Consider the following 18,363-nt stretch of genomic DNA (forward strand, 5'->3'; position numbering starts at 1 on the left):
GTGGAATCAGTCACAAAAAACAAGCATTTAACACAAGGAAAAACACATAAAACAAATATTATTGGGTGCTCAAGTACAGCAGAAACGTTCAAATGCAAAAGTATCTCGTTACCTTGTAGAACAGCAGAATGAAGTTCAGGGCAAATGCGAGGAACAGAGCCAAAAAGCGCAGGTTGTAAAAGTTTCTAGAGAGGTAGTTCTACAAAACAAAAACAAAAACAAATTTCACTGATAAGTACGTTTCTAAGTGCAGAGAGAATTTGCCAACAGATCAATTCTTCCAACGAAATTCCTCACCATGAATTTATTTCTTTGGGTTTCCAGCTCAGTCCAGATCTGAAAACCTCCTTCCCTTTTCGGCTTCTTCTCCTTTTTCGCAGATATCTTGCGCTCTACTCGCTGTTCTTCCTCCTTGCTTGGGGAGTCTTTTTCGGCTTTCTCTCCAGTTTCAACCCTGTTACAACCAAACAACAACAAAAAGCGAATCACGATGTACCAATGATGCAAATGTGCAAACTGCTTTCTCAGATATGTCTCTCTTCCTTATGTCTCAGACTTTAAGGTACGTTATATACTGGCAATAATGTTACTGCTGCAACAGTTTGGCAGGTACCATAAGAATGATTATTTAAAGAATACAGTCCTGATATAAATGTCTCTAGTCTGTTAACTAGAACCATGATATATCATGAAAATATGTGGAGGGAATTTTAATGTTGACGAAGAAACAAGAGAAGCCTCTTACTCAGCCTTTTCGGGTTCAGGGGGAGGTTCCACTACAGGAACAGGTTCAGGTGGTTTCTGGCTCGCCTCAGGCTCTTCTTGAGGCTGTTATAAAACACAAAGCAATGACTATATGTCAATCTTTATTTGTATGGTGTCAACTCAAAACATACTCATATATGCCACCAGCACTTTAGCCTTCCATTTTATTCAGCATTATTTGATTCCCTTTGTATTCAGTATATTTAGACATTTGAATTCACCCAAACACTCACCATTTTCCTTTTTGTTATTGGCGTTCCTTCGGGAGTTGGCGGTTCGACAGGTGACTCCACACCCATGTCTCCAAGTCCACCTGGAGCATCAACACCTGCAACTCTCCCACCCTCTTTCTCCTGTGTGTCCTCCTCTTCCTCCTCCCCACTCCCAGTCTCCCCAGAGTCCGTTACACCTCCAGTGTCTTGTTCTTCCCCTGTCCTCGGCTCCCCAGGTCCATCTCCATGCACGTCGTCCTGCGTTGGATCCGGCATGCTCGCTAGAATCTCAGTCACGGTGATGTTTTTCGCCCCCTCCACCAAGCCGCCTCCGAACAGAGTTTGCCAGACGATCATGAAGAAGCCTTTGCACACGTTGTAAATAAAGTGTAATATACTCATCAAGATTGTCCAGAAAAATGTGGACAAAGCCACGACAATCTCTTTGATGGTCATCTTTCTCACTCGGCGATATTGTCTGCGAAGGTTTCTGAAGGTGAAAATACTGAGGAAGCCCAACATGCTGTTGATGAAGTCTGCAAAGGCAGAGCTGGACTCAGGCTGCCCTTCCTCTCCGTTACTGTCCTCGTCACCTCCTCCGTTCGCCCCCGCACCCTGTCCTCCCTCACCTCCACCTTCATCTCCTTCGTCGTCTTCTTCCCCCTTCTCCTCTTCCTCCTGCTCTGAGATTTGTGAGGCTATATTCATCTCAAAGATGGTGTCTTCGCAGAAGTTGACAAACATTTCCATCTTCTCGGACTCCCCGCCCTCATTGACCACGTCGAAGATGAACTGTCGTTTGGACTCTCTGACCTGCGGCATCTCCCACTGCTTGCGGTTTACTTCACTGATTTCAAAGTAGATACGCTCGATCTTTCTGCTGGCGCCCATTATTTCAATACGGCCAAGGAAGGGGCGGAAGTAGTTGAGCACGCTCTCCGCTTGTTCCAGGAAGTTCTTCAGCCTGGTGTCATGGGGAACGTGCTCGGACAGGTTGGTTAACAGCACGGCGATGTTGAACCCGATGTCCTTGGCAGGTTCCTGGAAGCGGTTGGCGTACTCCTCATAGTGGATCATGTCATTCTCATCTGCTTCTGAGCAGGACAAAAGAAACTGGATCTCAGAAGGGGAGTACTGTTTCTGACTGTCCATGGCCTTCTGGAAGTCCTTCTTGGAGATCAGCCCTCGAGGGTCTGTGACGTAATCACGGAAAGCGTCCGACGCCACGATGTCTTTCAGTTTGAGGAACATGTCAAAGAACTTGAGGATCATCTCCACGTTGCTGGAGGATTCTACCAACATGTCAACCATCTGTCGGGCAATTGTTCCATTTACCACATTTCCTGTATAACAGAGTAACGAAAGGTTAAACAAAGGTTTGAAAAAAAGAGGAAGCGCGTATGAGATGAAAACTGTTAAAAACCAAACTTTTGTACCCTCTAATAGTGACAGCAACATCACCACCATGTCTTTCTGCAGGTCCAGAAGCTCCTTCAGCAGCCCGATCTGGCTGGAGTCCTGTGGGCAGAAAAAGATGGACAGGCACTTACAGTAATGACAACCGATCTTATATCATCGAAAGAAAAATAATCGGTTTAAAAATATCTTTAGCGATGCAACAGCAATAGCCGATGCAGAAATACGATTCAAAAGTGTCAACAGTTACCAAGCAAGATATAGTAGTAACCCAAAAACGTGTTACGATATGAGGTGTACATTCCCAAAATAGAGTGCTGCAGAAAGAATGACCAGACCCTCATGCTCAGAGAATGATTCAATATGGTTTAGACAAACTTCAGTAAACATAACCGATCTTTCCAAGCACATACATTTCTAGTTTCAGCACTTTTTTGATTGAATGAATGAAACTATAAGCTGTATATATTTGAGTGTGAGATTTGAAACATAGTTGGAATGTGAGCTCTGCCTCTCTGAAGAGAACATCAATGCACACGTCAGTGAACATTGGATGTAACAGCTGAAGCTTTTGTGACACAGAATGGACATCTGGGCTTGTGACAACCGACCAATGCAGCGTCCATCTGCAACAGTGTTGTCTCAACCTGTACAATGATACAACTTTCATTGGGAACAAACACGATTAAAAACCAGCTTATTCATTATTCAATTCATTATTCCTTCAATCAGAGAAACTCAAATTAAGGAGATAATATTCATTTTTGCCAAATCTTTTTTTTCTTTATATGGTTATGTTTAAAGATTTGAACACATGTTTACTTAACTTTCAGCTTCTTTGATCCAAGGGGAAAATTGTCTTGAATCATGAGAATTTTAGATTGGAAGATGAATTGAATTCCATGACATACATGGATACAAATATGTATATAGATGTATGTATACTATTAGATATAATACTGTTATATTGAAACTTAGTGTTAGTTTAAAATCAAAGCAATACAGAAGCCACAAAACAACACAACACCGATAATGAGCACACTCCGTCAGGTTAGATGTTAGTGAATGAACATGGCGACAGAACGGTTACCCCTGTTAAATGTGTGCACACAAAGTGGAGCTCACATTAAAATGTATATTCCAACACAAAATAATATCACATTAAAGTGTATACTCCAACATTGGAGGTTAAAATTCAGTCCTTCTCTTGGGAAGTTTTATACCCACCTGCTCCTTTCTTTGGATGGAACTGAGCTGAAACATTAGTTTGATATTCAAACATGGTTCTGTGTGCTGTTAAATTAGGCAGAACTCAGAGTGTGTAGGATTTAAGACATTGATGGTACGCCTGTTGTTCATGTGGCTTGTACTTAATGCTAAAGGTAAATAAATAGAAATAAGCTCCTGTGGCGAATCCACTTAGGTGTGGTGAATTTTGTGACTAATGCCGTCGGGAAGGTTAGACTCAGTCATCGAGGAGTTCATAGAAATATAACATTGACAGGTGTATACAAATCTGAGGTTACTCATATATTTTGTATTTTAACATGGATCTTTCTTATATAATTGTATTTAATATTTTCTTATTGAATCTTCTCTGTGATTGTTAACAGTTTGTTTTAGTGATTTTTAAAATTTTCAATTGTGATGTTTTTTTTCTCTTTGTCGTGATGCTTTTGATGTCTTGTGTGAAGCACTTTGAATTGCCTTGTTGCTGAAATGTGCCATAGAAATAAACTTCACTTGACTAATAGATGTAGGTATTCAAAGGAAAGTAAATCCTTCAATATCTGTAAAAAAAAACAACAACTATCTTTACAATGTGAGGTTTACTTGAGCAGCCTTTGTGTGATAGGATTGCTGTGATTTTACTAAACAAGATGCCCAATTATCTATCCTCTAACTCTTCTACCTGGTGCTTACTTTAATGACTGACAGGCACACACTGAGTCCTGCTAACTGTGGACAATTAAAAAGGCATATTTTACTGGAAAGAAAAACATTAAAGAAATGAAGCAATTAACAAAAATTGCAATCGCATTGTTTATATATTCTCCACTAATTTCTCACAGTAATGTAAGAAAATATTTCTGCAGTTGTCATTTGTTAAGCTTTATATATCTGGGAACAGACACACAAAATGAAATCGTCTTTTTTGTCTTCTCTAAAATGAAAATGCCCCCAGTGTAGTTTGTTTTTATGTTTGCTCTTTGGCAGGTTTCAAAAGCCCTCTGCTGGACCACAATGTAAAACTTTTTTTTTTTAAGTTAATGTGTCATGAAACTTCTGTCGCACTGAGAAACAAATCATTAAGTCACCTGTTGTCGTTCTATGGTTTGTATTTCACTAGTTTTGATGTCAAACATTATAATGCATGGTGTGTGTGTTTCACTTTTCTTCTCTTTGATTGCTTTTTTAATAAAGGTATGTTTGATCTTGCACACTAATCCGTACAAACCCTCGACAAGGAAGTATTCTTTGTTTCACTATTGAAAGCAGGTGGATATAAAACAACCTGATAAGGGAAACAAACATTGAATAAATTATAAACTAGTAAACACAATATCACATCAATAGATAAATAAAATGGATACATACTTTACCCTGCATTGACCATGTGGAAGACAGTTTAAATAATAAATTATTCAGTTGTTTAAAACATAACATTTTCAGATACTCTTGTGTATGACAAGAGAAACATTTTCTTTGACAGTCAGCAAATGTGCTGGCTGGTACAGATTTACACAGTAATGAATAGAAGACATCTTTTACATCCTATCCTTTGAGAAGAGTTGACTGTTTTTAATTACACGTCTAAATCATTCCCTGTTCTTTGGTTTAACTCAGTGTTTCAGATATGGTGACTGCAAAGCTGAACAGCTGATACTTGTGAGATTATCAGGTCAAGAAGGACAGGAAGCACAGGAAGTGATTTGGTGTTAGGTGCATCATGTGTTTTAAGCATGTGCTGAGCTGGAACATATGGATGGAAAAATGGCTCTAAATGTGTGATTAAAGGGGTTATGCATGCAAGACATTATGCTTGTAATAAAGGTCTGCCATCAGCCTCAGTCATCCAGAGAGGATGACAAAGTGACATTCAGAGGAAAAGGCATCGTGTTTTAGCCTTTTTATGATAGCATTATAGCTACAATATATAATATATACAATGTCCAGAATCAGCCTAACTCCACGCCTTAGGTCAATTTGGATTGATCATTTAGAAATATTTTATGTGGGTTTTTTTATGTAAATAATAAATTTATTTTTTAATTTTCATGTAAACTGTGAAAAAAAAAGTTGATCTGATAGCATTCGTTACTACGGAAGCTCAGAGTGGACATGAATCTGTACATTTTTTTCACTCAGTTTTCCCATGACAACCACTAATTTCCAGTTGTTTTCCCATGATCCTGATGTGTTTTTCTCATTTGTGTCGTGACAACAAACTTGTCTTCTTTTCATGATTTTCTGGGGATCCAGAAAACTAAACAGTATACCGATCAGTGTGTTCGGCCACGACAGTCCATTCTGCCTTTGCCCGCACTAATGAGGTCGGAAGTTAAGTCTATTTCTCTGGGGTTTTTTCTGCCCTTCTGCAACTCTGATGATACAAGATATAAAAAAAAGTTCAGATCTCAAAACTTGACCGGAAATTACTTGGTATCAAGGAAAAAAAGAATACATCAAAAGTATTAGATGCATGACCGCTTGGAGCTTCCGTACATTACATTAAATGCAAAGTAAGGACTTTTTTTTCCTTTGTGCTGTATTGTAAATGCTCAAAGTAGGAAAATCACAATATGATGACACTGTTCTGTTCACTTGCCACAGTAAGCCATGACAGTGAGTTAGCATGCACACTACCAGGACTATGAAACTGAGGCAGCTCAATGGACATCAGCCATCATTATTTCCTTTTTAACACCTGTGATTTTTCTGCTACGACAAAAGTGTATCCATTTCATAATATACACGAGTGTGCAGAACCACTTTGAAAGCCGACCCACACTGGAGGTACAAATAAAGGGGTCAAATTCTCTTAGAACGAGGAAACTTCAGCTGACTTTGCAGTCTAAATATAACATTCAGGTGTACTCTATGCAATGTATAGAGGCCACATAAAAGCTTACAAGCATGTGTAAAATGAGGCCTGTGGCAGCATAGTTTGTTTTTCATGCACATGTAAGGAGCTTTGGTATGGTTATTTTACTGTTAAATGTATAACTGCTCAGTAGATGTAAACTCTACTGAACACAGCAGAGATGCTTCAGAAGCAATGATGGGTGATTTAATGGACTTGCACTAACAAAATGCAAAGTAAGCGCTATGTTGGACCTGGCTATTGAGATGCTCAATGACAAAAAGCTAAAAAGAAAGATTAAATAAACAACAATGCATCACTTGGATAACGCTGGCTCTAAAAAAAAAAAGCATTGGCCTTTAATGGTTACCATCGACTTCTCTCATGGGGACTGAAAAGAAAAGCTGTCATGAGATCAAAGTTGTATAACAGATATATTTGGTCAATATGTATTATATAAGTGGAGATCTGAGTGCAGGGAGCTGAGTCTATTCATGAAAGCTAAAAAGTTTTTTTTTTCGTTTATATGTTCACAGCAAAAACATGTGTCATGAAGAAAAGTAAATCAATTGTATTTTAAGTGCGTACCTGCGCAAGCTTCATCATCATGTGGGCAAAGACATGAAGGAAGCCAACAATAGCATCCCACAGCCTGCTGTGAGCCAGGGACTGCTGGTTACCAGTGCAGGGGCCCTGAATGGAGACACGGTGTGTTACACACATAATACACAACAACCTGCAGGGATAAACACCTGATTAGTTCACATTGTACCTGAATATATTCAGTCAGACTGTTGAAAATCTGTTTGGCCACTGTCATAGCTTTAGAGAAATTCTTTTTGCCTGGCTCATCAATGACGTCCTTGCCGGAGTAATACCAGTAGAAATCGCTGATGGACTCCTGGATTAGAAGAAAAAAAGAGGTAAGTAGAGAACTCCCCACACTATTAAATAGTAAATTAAGCTATATTTATTTCCTGTAACATCAAGGCAAACTGTCTAATTTATGACATATAAAATTATTTTAAATACATTTTCTTAACCATACAAACTTACTTAGAGTGTCCTGATCATCATCAGAGCCTACGGAAACTATAAAATGACTCAAAATCCGCGATTTAGGGAAGATATGTGAAAAAAACATGTCTGTGTGCATCAAACCAGCCTGCTACATGTTAAAATGATAGATGTCGGATATATATTCATTTTGTCTTTTATAAATACAAAGTATATGTATAAATAACATATATAATCCCTAACATTAACTTTGATGACTGCCTCATGTCTAGACAACACTACAAGTTGCACCTGAAGTCGGAGGAGGTAATCGACGGTACAGATGATGATGTTGATGGTTGTTGTGCTGCCGGTCTGTGTCCGCAGGTAGTTCTGAAAATCTGCAGCGATATAAGGATCATGATGAGAAGTAGTGACCTTTGACCATGTTTATTCTTTATAGAAATGATAACATAGTTACATTTGACTCTAATTTGACAAACGAGTCGTTCTCACCGTTATTGTGACCCTCACAAAGCAGCTGCAAGAATCGGAAGAGGTCGCAGGTGAACTCGTCGTCTGCCATCACTTTCTCATCTAAAGGAAAGAGAAGAGGTGTTGCATTACATCCTAAAATCAGGTGAAGTTCAAGAGTAAATACGGGATTTAAAGTCTCACTGTTGATCTCTGAAACAGTTTGAATGAGTACATGCAGTGTGGCGACAGCACATGATATAACTCACCATCATCTCTCAAAGGATTTAGATACTGATACAAACACCTGTGACCAGGTGCGTTTTGAGTCTTTCTCAATGACATGAACAATATTAAAAAGGATAAAAACATCTTCTGATAATGGTCCAACATATAGTCAAATGTCTCACAACCTACAGGAGGCTTCAACACTGCACGCTTACAGTTCACATAATAATAAAGCTGCAGTAAAACAAGGACACACAACAGACCATACCTCATGAACAACATGTAGAGATTAAGCAGACACTGTTATACGGACAGAGAGACAGGATAGAAGTTAAAACATTGCTGTAATCAGAGGTTAACCAGACCTTTGGCATCTATTTGGCGATTAATCAACCTGTACTTGCATTTATTTATTTTTTAAATCACAGTGCACCACTGGTTGTAGTGAATACACACACACACAGAGACTAAATCATGCAGCACACAAGATGTGAGCTTTAATGCAGCGGAGTTAAATGAGTGAGAGGTTGGGGCATTGTCCATCAAAATGTTGAAGGGAATCCGGTGCTCTGAAAGAATTGGACTCATCATTCTTTCATAAATTATTTCTTCACTTTTATGTGCTATGAAACTGTTTGTTGTTGAACTAAAATCTATGTGCATTTTTTTTTATATTTGCTGTGCATGTGCTACTGCAATCTAAAAAGGCATATATACTGTACATGTACATTTGTTAGAGTTGACAGCAGTTTTAAAAAATGTTTGCAGCCTCTCTTTGGATATTGTTACTGAAAAGTGAAACTAACTAACTAACTAGTTTGGAGCTGTGTTATTGCAGGGGGTAGATTCCATTCACTGCCTTTTCAAATGAACAAGAAATGTGAGACTTGACAAGATGGACAAAGGAAACCAATCCTCTCTTTGTGGATGTCAGTGTTAGAAGAAGGACTGATGGAGCGAGAGAGACAGCGCAGAGAAAGAGGAATAAGAAGGACAGAGAGGCAGATGGGCAGAAACATGATTTACCCCGTCCTAGGTTCAAGTCTGAGGACCATGAAAGGAGGGACAAGGGAGAGGTGGCATTGATCGTGGGGAAGGGAGAGAGGATCAGTGTGTTGACAACAGTAGAGGACTAAGAGATGAGGAGGGGGAGATTAACAACATTCCATGGCAAATTCATTTTCACATGAAGAGACGTGGGGGGGGGGGGGGGGGGGAACCAGATCGACAAGTCAAACCAGGAGACGTACTAAGACAAAACATGTCCTTAAATCAAATTCTTTAAGAGTTATCTGAGTGTTAATAATATGTAATGTTAGAAAAATAATCATTCAATTCAATCAAATGTTGTACCGTCAGAGTCACACATCGCAGATGAATGAATAGATGCTCAGAATGTCTTACATGTATCTATTAATTCATATCACATTTTCTCTGATTAATTCATTTTCATGTTAAGTGTGATGACTCAGATACCAAACTACAGTCACTTACAAAAACAACACATGACCGGCCATTTCTTCATTTACATTTCTCATTTGGACTATTCGGACTTCATCTGCTCATCATTACTCATGAGGCAGTGCACAGTCTAATGACATATATTAGGATCACCTTCTTCAACAGTTTTCAGGTCTTGCTTTTGAACAATAAATGGTTCTAATTTAAAGGTGCACTATGTAGTTTTGGTGGAGAAGTTTGAAAAGTTAGAGAAGTGTACAGTTTCTGTGGTATATGTCCGTAACTCGATACACAAACTGTCCTCAGAGCAAAATGTGATCCCTGTAACACTGTTTAAAGATTAAATGCTACGCGAGAAGTTATGTTGGAGGGAGCGCAACAGTGAAACCGTAACTCTCCTGTCAGCTTTTTATCTCTAAACAGTGTTCCAGGGACCCGTTTTTTTCTTTGAGTAAAGTTTGTGTATTCAGTTTAGAAAATATAACATACAAATGTTTCACTTCTCCAACTTTCAAATTTCTCCACCAAAACTCCATAGTGCATCTTTAATGTTAAATATAGTGCTGCTGCAGCAGATGGCTGCGCAAACAACACGAGTCTGGTTCTGCTCGAGGTTCCTGCCCGTTAAAAAGGAAGTGTTTGAGTGGATTGGAAGAATGCTTGATTGAATAGTGTTTGTGTTTCCACACATAATACAGCTTTGTGTGCTGTAATGGTGAACAATGGAACAGCAGAGTAAAAAGCCTTTAATTCTTGATTTGAATAAATGTGTGTCATTTTAGCTTTATCTCATCCGTGGCGGTTTGTGTACATCATTGTGTAAAGAGATTGTTGGTAAGTGTAATTAAGAAAGTGATCTGTGCCCTCTTCTGAGGCAGATAATTCACAACATGATATTCAAAAACAAAGGCAGTGTGTTCTGATGTTCTGCCTGCTGTAAGAATTAGGAGACTTACTGGTGCCCTCCTCTGAAACCATGCCCAGCCCCTCTGCCTTGTTCTGCCTCTCAAAGGCATTCAGATCCAGGACGCTGCAGAGAAAACAGACCCGTTTCAAAATGTGAATCTGAATTTAGTTTTCAAAATTGAATTTGGGTTTTAAGTATTTTTTACTGACCTGCATGTCTGCATCAACGCCTGGACACTCAGGAAGAAACCTACATCCTTCTTATCCCTTAAGTACTCCAGCATTTTCTGACAAGAGAGGAGAAATACTCATGTGATTTTGTCATTTTAGATTTCAAGTAAACGAGTTTTCAGAACATAACATACCTGTTGAACCTCATTGTTTCCTCCATTCAGGATGGAGATACCCAGTTTGAGGGTTGTGGTCACCATTGTGCCAGTCTCACCTACATGGAAAACACAAAGTTATAACCTTTGCGAGAGTAAAATGAATCACAGTGTAGGTTTGCATTCAAGAGGTTTTTACTCAAGAGGGGAAAAAAAGAGTACCTTTGCAGGCACTGATCATTTGCAGGACCATCTCTGCAGCACCACGATTATGCAGCCTGGCCTGCTGGTACAGCAGCCTTTGCTTCTCCATTTCTTTTTCCTGTGGTTTACACAAATATTATGAGAATCTGGTGCTGAATATGATGCCAAGAAAAAAATAACATGAATAGATGGAATGGACTCTTTCAGGTCAGATAACTGAGGATTTATTCAGCACTTTTTTTGAAACCCCAGGATTGGATTACGGCAGCTGTTGAAAAAAATCGAAAATCCTTTTTTTTTACAGTTATTTTTTACCTTCCAAAGTTCTTAGTGACGAGTAGTTTTAATCTAATGAATAACTAAATCAGGTCGAACCATTAAAACTAAGGGAATGTCTGATCTAGTAATGTCTTAGATAATGTGTAAAACTATTGATATTGATTTTATGGGTTTTATTTACTGTAGTGAAATAAGAGCATGGAGTACTGTGCCTTCCCTGTCCTCTTTCTAACACCTCTCTCCCCTCGTGAGGGCGGGGGAATGGGGTTCGGTTAGAGCGTGCAAAATTTCAGATAGTTGACACAACATTTCTTTTTTTTTTTTTAAATCAATTTTATCTGATTTAAACTTCTAACAGCTGGTGTAATCGGCTTCTGGTGGTGAAACACCAAACGCTCATTTGAAAAGTTTTCCATTCCATCTATTCAGATTCTCAACATATTCACTCTCCTTTCATTCAGGTCCCTAACTTCTTACTTCACTTATTGTATAAAACACTTACCATTGTTGTTTAAATGGTCCATACCTGTATCATCTGTACATAAAGTGAACATATCCACCAATTTCAAAGTTCTATGGATAACTTTTTGATCAAATGAATTCTATGAAATGTATTTTCCTTTTATACTGAAACTCTGAGATCATTTTCCTGTTCTCTAAAATGAACAATAAAAGCTAAGCATAAGAATGTGAAGTTACTGTCAGTTTAAGGTTCCTGTCTGAAGCACACATTCTGTCACTTCATTAGTCGTGGAGTTGTTACACTACTTCTTCACGTTTGCTGGCTGGAGCAAGCGTTAGACTACAGGAAACAGCTGTACTGGCTTAGCATTTTAGTCATAAAGCTTACCAAAGTCTCTTTATTGCAGTAGACCTGCAAACAGGAGACCTTGGACAATAGCTGTAATCCTTCTGTATCAGACATATTCCTTTGATATTTTACAGCAGCTTTGACAAACTGTTTGAAATGTTTACGCAAAATATGGAAAAAAGTCCATCTACTCATGCTAATGCACATTTCTTAAATTACAGTTTTGAGCCATCTGGGAATGAAACGCCATTTATGGAAGGACAATGACGATCAAATGAATATCTCTGCGTTTGAAGGACAAAGGGACATTCCTCTGCTCAGCCACATCACAAATCAACTTAAAGCATCCCACATCCTGACTGAAACAGGCCCCAGTCACCCGCCCCTGCCTCCCCTCCCTCCCTTTCCATGCCCAACCCCCCTCCCACCCACCCTCGTATGCCTGGCCAAGCGTTATCCACTATGTGTCGTGCGGTTGGACCTAAAACTTACACTGCAGTCTCTCGCTGTCTAATGAACCCGGATGATGAACTAAACGCAGTATGATGTCGGTGAATTTACTTAGAACTATGACTATGTGTTGGAATAACTACCGCTTATCATCGCGTCTTCTACACTGGCTTTCACTGTAGTCTGTCAGTATGCTATGTGAGTGGGGGAAGGGAACATTGATCAGTAGCATTCAGTTAATGAAAGCTGGTGTTATGAGGGTGAGGGGGATTACATGGAGTAATGGAGAGAGAGACAGGAAGAAAGACAAATGGGACAGCCATATATATACTGGGAGGAATGACATCACTAGTTCATAAGTTTATGTTAAATAAAGCGAAAACTTTCTGATTAGAATTTAATTACCCTTACATCACCTGACTCTACACACAGTTTTTAACATGTACAACTTCCCAATTGTTGTAGTCAACATTTTTATCATGTTTAAATCAACAAGATGTGTTGACAAAAAGTGCTTATGGTCACACAAACAACCATCTCCCCCCAAAAGAGCGCTGTTAAAAAGTAGCTTTAAGTAGGGCAATCACTAGATTAACCAATGACAAGTGCACAGTGGCTCCTGCTTCGTCCTTTAAAGGTAAGCCATGACGTATACAAAGTTCTGCCAGTCATCTCAAATTGTATGAGCTGAGAGGAAGAACAACTAGAGGGATGGACAGTTTGGTTGGCTGTTGCTTTTTTTTCAGCTTCAATTTTCTATAATATACCTTAATCATGATAAAGAAGTTCTTTCTTTAAAAGTGAATCATAGTTAGTGTGATGATTATTATCATTGTTATTGTTAATGTTGATGTTAAAGGACATTAATCTAATCTAACAAGACCCCAATCCAGATTCAAGGCACAAAAAGTATGAACGGAACTAATGGAGAATCAATTGTGGGATTTGTCAAAATTGGAATTCAATGAAGATTTGTTCCAAAAAAAAAGATCTAAAAAGATATTGGGCCTCTCTGGATTGCAGCTTCAAGTGCCTGAATCAAGCGACTCACAATGAACGAGGCACAACATAGAAACAGAGGAGACAGAACACAGACATAACAGACGAGAGGTGACGAGAGGTAAGGAGACAAGACGAAGACAGACAGAGAGAGAGAGAGAGAGAGAGCGATGTGGTTGTGAAGTAATGCTCTGATGATGAGGTCACTCAAATGCGTCGAGAGCTACCGCTCCAGTGTGTTCCTGGTCCCCAGCCCCTGGCCGCCCATTACCAGTTCTGTTTTTTGCACCTCAAAGGACATCTCATCCTCAGCATTTTCCCCCATTTCCTCTCCCCCTTCCTCTTCTTCACACATATGGCAACTCTATAGAAATGTAGAGGAAAAGACATAAATATGATGAAATTCAAATAACATTAGGCGTATTATTAATCCTCAACTCATAGTGAAAACCAATTGTGATCACTCACCTTTGCCATAATGTCGGCATATGCCATATAAAGATGATCTGTATCAAGTTTACTGGAATGGGGAAAAGGGAAGAGAATTAGTGAATAAAGAGAAAACATGTCACCCTGTGTTTTTACTACGTGTCCACATTTCAGTTTTCATCAGCAAGGACCTATCAAACCTCTTTTCTGTCAGAGCGGTCCGACTGAAATGCAGAATGAGCTGGTGAAGGGGATCCGGCTTTGACTCCTTCTCCTCCTCTTCGTCTCCTTCCTCTTGCTCCATCGCTTTCTGGAGTGCATGGGGAGGAAAAAAAAAAAAAAAGCTGAGTCGTGGTGCAGAATGGAGCAAATTCTATACGAGTGAGATGCGCGACAACACTCACAGATAAGTCATCTATCATCCTGTCTTCAAAAGAGTAACCCTCGGTGTGAAGCCAGTTGCGTTTGTAGCCTTCAAGGAACATGTTTGAAGCTCTGTGCCTGCGATGTTAAAAAAAAAAGAAGAGGAAACAATAAACAACACGTATTAACAATTAGACAAGACCTATTCTGCAAATCCCATTCATGTCAGAGTTAACAGCTTTCTTACCTAGGAATGTTGTATAGTGGTGTCATCCTAAAGCAAGCGACCACAGCCCTGCGTCTCTGCTTCGACAGCAGTTTGTGCCAAACCATCTTCTTTGATTTGAAAGGATGCTCCGTCTATACCAGAGAAGGTACACGGTGACAAAGTGGCCAAAAGAGATCATCTGATGGTAATTTATTCAACAGAAGGAGAACCCAGTGACAGCAAAAGTCAAACTTTATCAAACATTTTGTCTGAACTTTTGCTAACATCTTTTATTTTGTTCAACTTAGCCCTGTTTCTGATGCTACTTGATGACGCTAACGTCTGATATGTTGTTTTCTTTGGGGGTTCAAATGGATTGGTTCATTCTGCATTAATGACTGAGCTTTCTTTGGAAAACAAACTAACAGTAAAAAAACGATTTGCTATCAGTTCACGTGCAGAGCAGCAGAAGTTTGTCCCTTAATCAACATATCTGCAACATACGGCCCTTCAACCAAAAGGCCCACATATCACATACACGTTACTCATTTCTTACTGAATTAATATGTATTCAATGAGTCAAGTTCATTGTAACTTTTTTTAATTATTTCCATCTGTAGGAGAAACAGTGCCAACATGCCACAGTTAGTGCAGCTGAGACGGGACGCTCACCACTTCAAGGTGATAGAGGACAGCAGACACCTCCTGAACTCTCTTGACAACTTTTTCAGGGGCATCGGCATCTTCAGCCTTCCCCGCCATCTCTTTGTATAGAGCCATCTGCCAGCGCATGGAGGGGTTGTCCACCTATCCACAACACAGGGATTTAGAGCTTTTGATATGTTTTATGTTTTCTGATTGTCATTTAATCCAAATCTGATCACATCACACAATACTGGAGAGTTTCAGTCAAGGAGTTATACCTTGCCCTGAAGATGAAGGTTGTTCTGCAAGAACTCCCTTACTTCTTCATCAGTGTCTCTCTGTAGAGTAAAACATTTGATCAATGGTTGTCCTCCTAAGAAAGGCTTTGGAGGTAAAACTGTCTTAATAGGTAATGTAATAGGTTTTAACACGATTTTATACAGTTTTGTAGAAGAATAAAGTTCATAAAAAAGTAATAAAAAAAACTACCAAAGAGTATCGGATTTTGGCCAAGTTGATGAGCTCCTGATCAGCGGGAGAGCACATGTTCAGGCCTATGGGGAGCATCTTTTTTAAGGCAGCCACAATAAGTGAAGTCTGCACAGAGTAACGATCTCCCCGTTTCTTCTTCTTGGTACGTTCGGCATCCGACCCTCCACCCTAAGAGATGGGAAAATAAACCAAAAAGCATCCCAAGTATCTCGTAAAAATGCCACCACAGTCGAAAGTTGATTCGTATCAAGCACGCTAGAGCCGCAATTCACTGCCAGACTGTCCCTTCCGTGGATAGAAGTCCTCATTGGTAAGAGACTACTTCTACATCCTGTAATTATAGGAATAACTGCAACAACAAAAGGGCTTAAAAAGCTACTGATCCTATGTTTATGTTACCATTTAAACCACAGAGAAACTATGTGTGATCTGAGATTGTCAACACATTCACATACATTTTTTAACATGACCCTACGTTTAAATAATGACAGAGCACTTTACAGCACTGCAGAGGGTTTATGACGAAAAATAACAGCTCCTCTCTCAACGTAGAAATACCGAGCTACAATCGATGAGTACTCCTCCTGAAAATCTTAACGTAAACAATGTGCACATTTAAACTAAGTGCCGTCACTTGATAGTATATCGTTTCTCTGAGCTCAGACTGGTAAGTAGAGGGTATAGTGAAATGTGAGGGCAAAGTGGGGACATAGCTGGCTTTGGGGAAGGGAAGCTGCAGGAGATGAAACTTACAAGGAAGTAAACCTGTGGAATTGCATTTGCAAAACATGCCACAAAGAAAAGATTTCATTCAAGTGACAATCCATTCAGCACTCAATGAACAGGATAAATAGCGGAAACAAACATGTGTGTTTTTCTCTTTTTGGGATTTTACTGTATCCTTTGGTGAAAGACTAGTATGTTAGATGAAACAAAACTCTTGAAATTAGACTAATCGTGTAAGTAGCAGGCAGTTAAAATCACACGACTATTGTTCAAGAGATATATGACCACATGCACTGCTGCTAAGCTCCTGTTCTGTTTCTGTGAGAGTTCAGTCCTTCTGTTATCTGCTCTTTCTGGAATCCTCCAAAAATGTTTACATGTAGGTGAGAGCTTTTGGATTGAAAGATGTTAAGTATATTAAATGCTCTGCAAAAAAGTCACACGGCATTGCATTTGGAAAATAAGAAAATCCAACATGGGGACTTGATATTGATACGACTTATTTCCACTAGAAAATACTTGAAGCACCTTATAAGGGCCACTGATGTTTGGAGAATATGAATTCAGTTATAATGTGTTTTTTTTAACATATAACATTATAATGGCTCAAGACTATAAACCCCCTGTCTGACTTTGAGTAATTAATATCTAGACTTCATATGCAGGTCATTACACGCCTGAATCCAGAAATATTCAGACGCAAACATTATGCCAAAAAAATGTGCTATACCAAAACCAACAGAGTAGTGCAGTTTGCAGGTGATCTGATGGCACTCTAAGTTTGAACAGTGTATTTTAAATGTCATTGTCAGACATGTGCAGTTAAGTAGGTCTCAGAGGTCCTACGCCTTATGTACATAACATACACTATCATTGCAAGATATTCTAACTCAATGCATCAGCAACTGCGTTTGCTTCAATTTAGCGCCAGATGCAAGAGTGTTACGGGAAACTAGTTCAGAGGAAACTGGGAGCCAAGCGTTTTAGATAATAAGGGTGAATTAATGTATTGGTTAGGTGGTTCATGGAAGTTGTCGTAAAACATGTTTCAAGAATTCTGCTACGATGATATAAAGCATCAAGTAGTCATGTGTTAGTGTGGATACTAGGGAGTGTAAAGGAAACTAAACCATGATGTGCCATGGCATTTCCAGGGAGGAGAGAAGAAAGAGCACAGAGAAGACTAACATCATCCCCTAGTGGCAAAAAAGCTGCATTACAATAGCTACAAGGTCAACCATCCTTCAACAAAAAGAAACAAAGACATACTAGAAGATTCCACCTCAACTATGATCAAAAAAAAGAGCAAACTCAGTGACAGGATGATGGCACTGTGCTCGCACTACCACTATGGGCTTGGTGAAAAGCCCAGTGCCATGAGCCCAACTCTACAGCTGAGTACTTTCATCAAACGCCTCCAGACTCCCCCCCTCACACACTGGCAGGACTGGGGTTGGCCCACAGAAGGGGACTTTCCCTTTTGTCCAGTGATCATTGATAAGAACAATGTGAGTGTCTCGCCCTACTGCATGTTCATTACAGTTTGTCTCTTTATATGTTGTGCTGAGGTTAAGGTATATGTGGACATAAATGTGTATAAGACATGGAGTGAGACGATCTTAATCTGCGTGTCAGCGCACATGTGCAGGTGCTCATACACTGGTGTGTAGACGTGCTAATGACACTGTAAATCGGTCCATCTGTTCCTCTTCTGACTAGGATTTTCAAATCCTATAAATATAAATAACTCTGTATTAATAGCAATGACAAATTCTCACTGAGTTTTGTTCCACTCATGACGGACTGCAAAGTACTTTTTGACTTAGCAGACACAGCTGCAAGCACAGAAAAAGCCCTGACACTGGCACTGACTCAGTTGTCTCGGGTCA

General features: G+C 39.5%; 1 protein-coding gene across 1 annotated transcript in view; it reads right to left on the bottom strand.

Moving 5' to 3' along the window:
- The window catches only part of LOC132988730 (ryanodine receptor 1-like), a 49,452-nt gene that overhangs the window by 3,352 nt on the left and 27,737 nt on the right, over positions 1 to 18,363 (bottom strand). The window contains exons 74-94 of the mRNA XM_061056303.1: positions 15,746 to 15,916; positions 15,535 to 15,594; positions 15,284 to 15,418; positions 14,651 to 14,763; positions 14,445 to 14,541; positions 14,241 to 14,350; positions 14,080 to 14,131; positions 13,901 to 13,975; positions 11,091 to 11,190; positions 10,908 to 10,987; positions 10,753 to 10,829; positions 10,593 to 10,666; positions 7,990 to 8,070; positions 7,786 to 7,874; positions 7,250 to 7,378; positions 7,066 to 7,170; positions 2,414 to 2,495; positions 999 to 2,320; positions 746 to 828; positions 298 to 454; positions 113 to 199 (exon numbers count right to left, since the gene is read on the bottom strand). Of these exons, the coding sequence (XP_060912286.1) occupies positions 113 to 199; positions 298 to 454; positions 746 to 828; positions 999 to 2,320; positions 2,414 to 2,495; positions 7,066 to 7,170; positions 7,250 to 7,378; positions 7,786 to 7,874; positions 7,990 to 8,070; positions 10,593 to 10,666; positions 10,753 to 10,829; positions 10,908 to 10,987; positions 11,091 to 11,190; positions 13,901 to 13,975; positions 14,080 to 14,131; positions 14,241 to 14,350; positions 14,445 to 14,541; positions 14,651 to 14,763; positions 15,284 to 15,418; positions 15,535 to 15,594; positions 15,746 to 15,916 (3,279 nt within the window). The remainder of the gene's footprint in view (positions 1 to 112; positions 200 to 297; positions 455 to 745; positions 829 to 998; positions 2,321 to 2,413; positions 2,496 to 7,065; positions 7,171 to 7,249; positions 7,379 to 7,785; positions 7,875 to 7,989; positions 8,071 to 10,592; positions 10,667 to 10,752; positions 10,830 to 10,907; positions 10,988 to 11,090; positions 11,191 to 13,900; positions 13,976 to 14,079; positions 14,132 to 14,240; positions 14,351 to 14,444; positions 14,542 to 14,650; positions 14,764 to 15,283; positions 15,419 to 15,534; positions 15,595 to 15,745; positions 15,917 to 18,363) is intronic.

Source organism: Labrus mixtus, chromosome 14 (genome assembly GCF_963584025.1).
Source record: "Labrus mixtus chromosome 14, fLabMix1.1, whole genome shotgun sequence".
Lineage (NCBI taxonomy): Eukaryota > Metazoa > Chordata > Actinopteri > Labriformes > Labridae > Labrus > Labrus mixtus.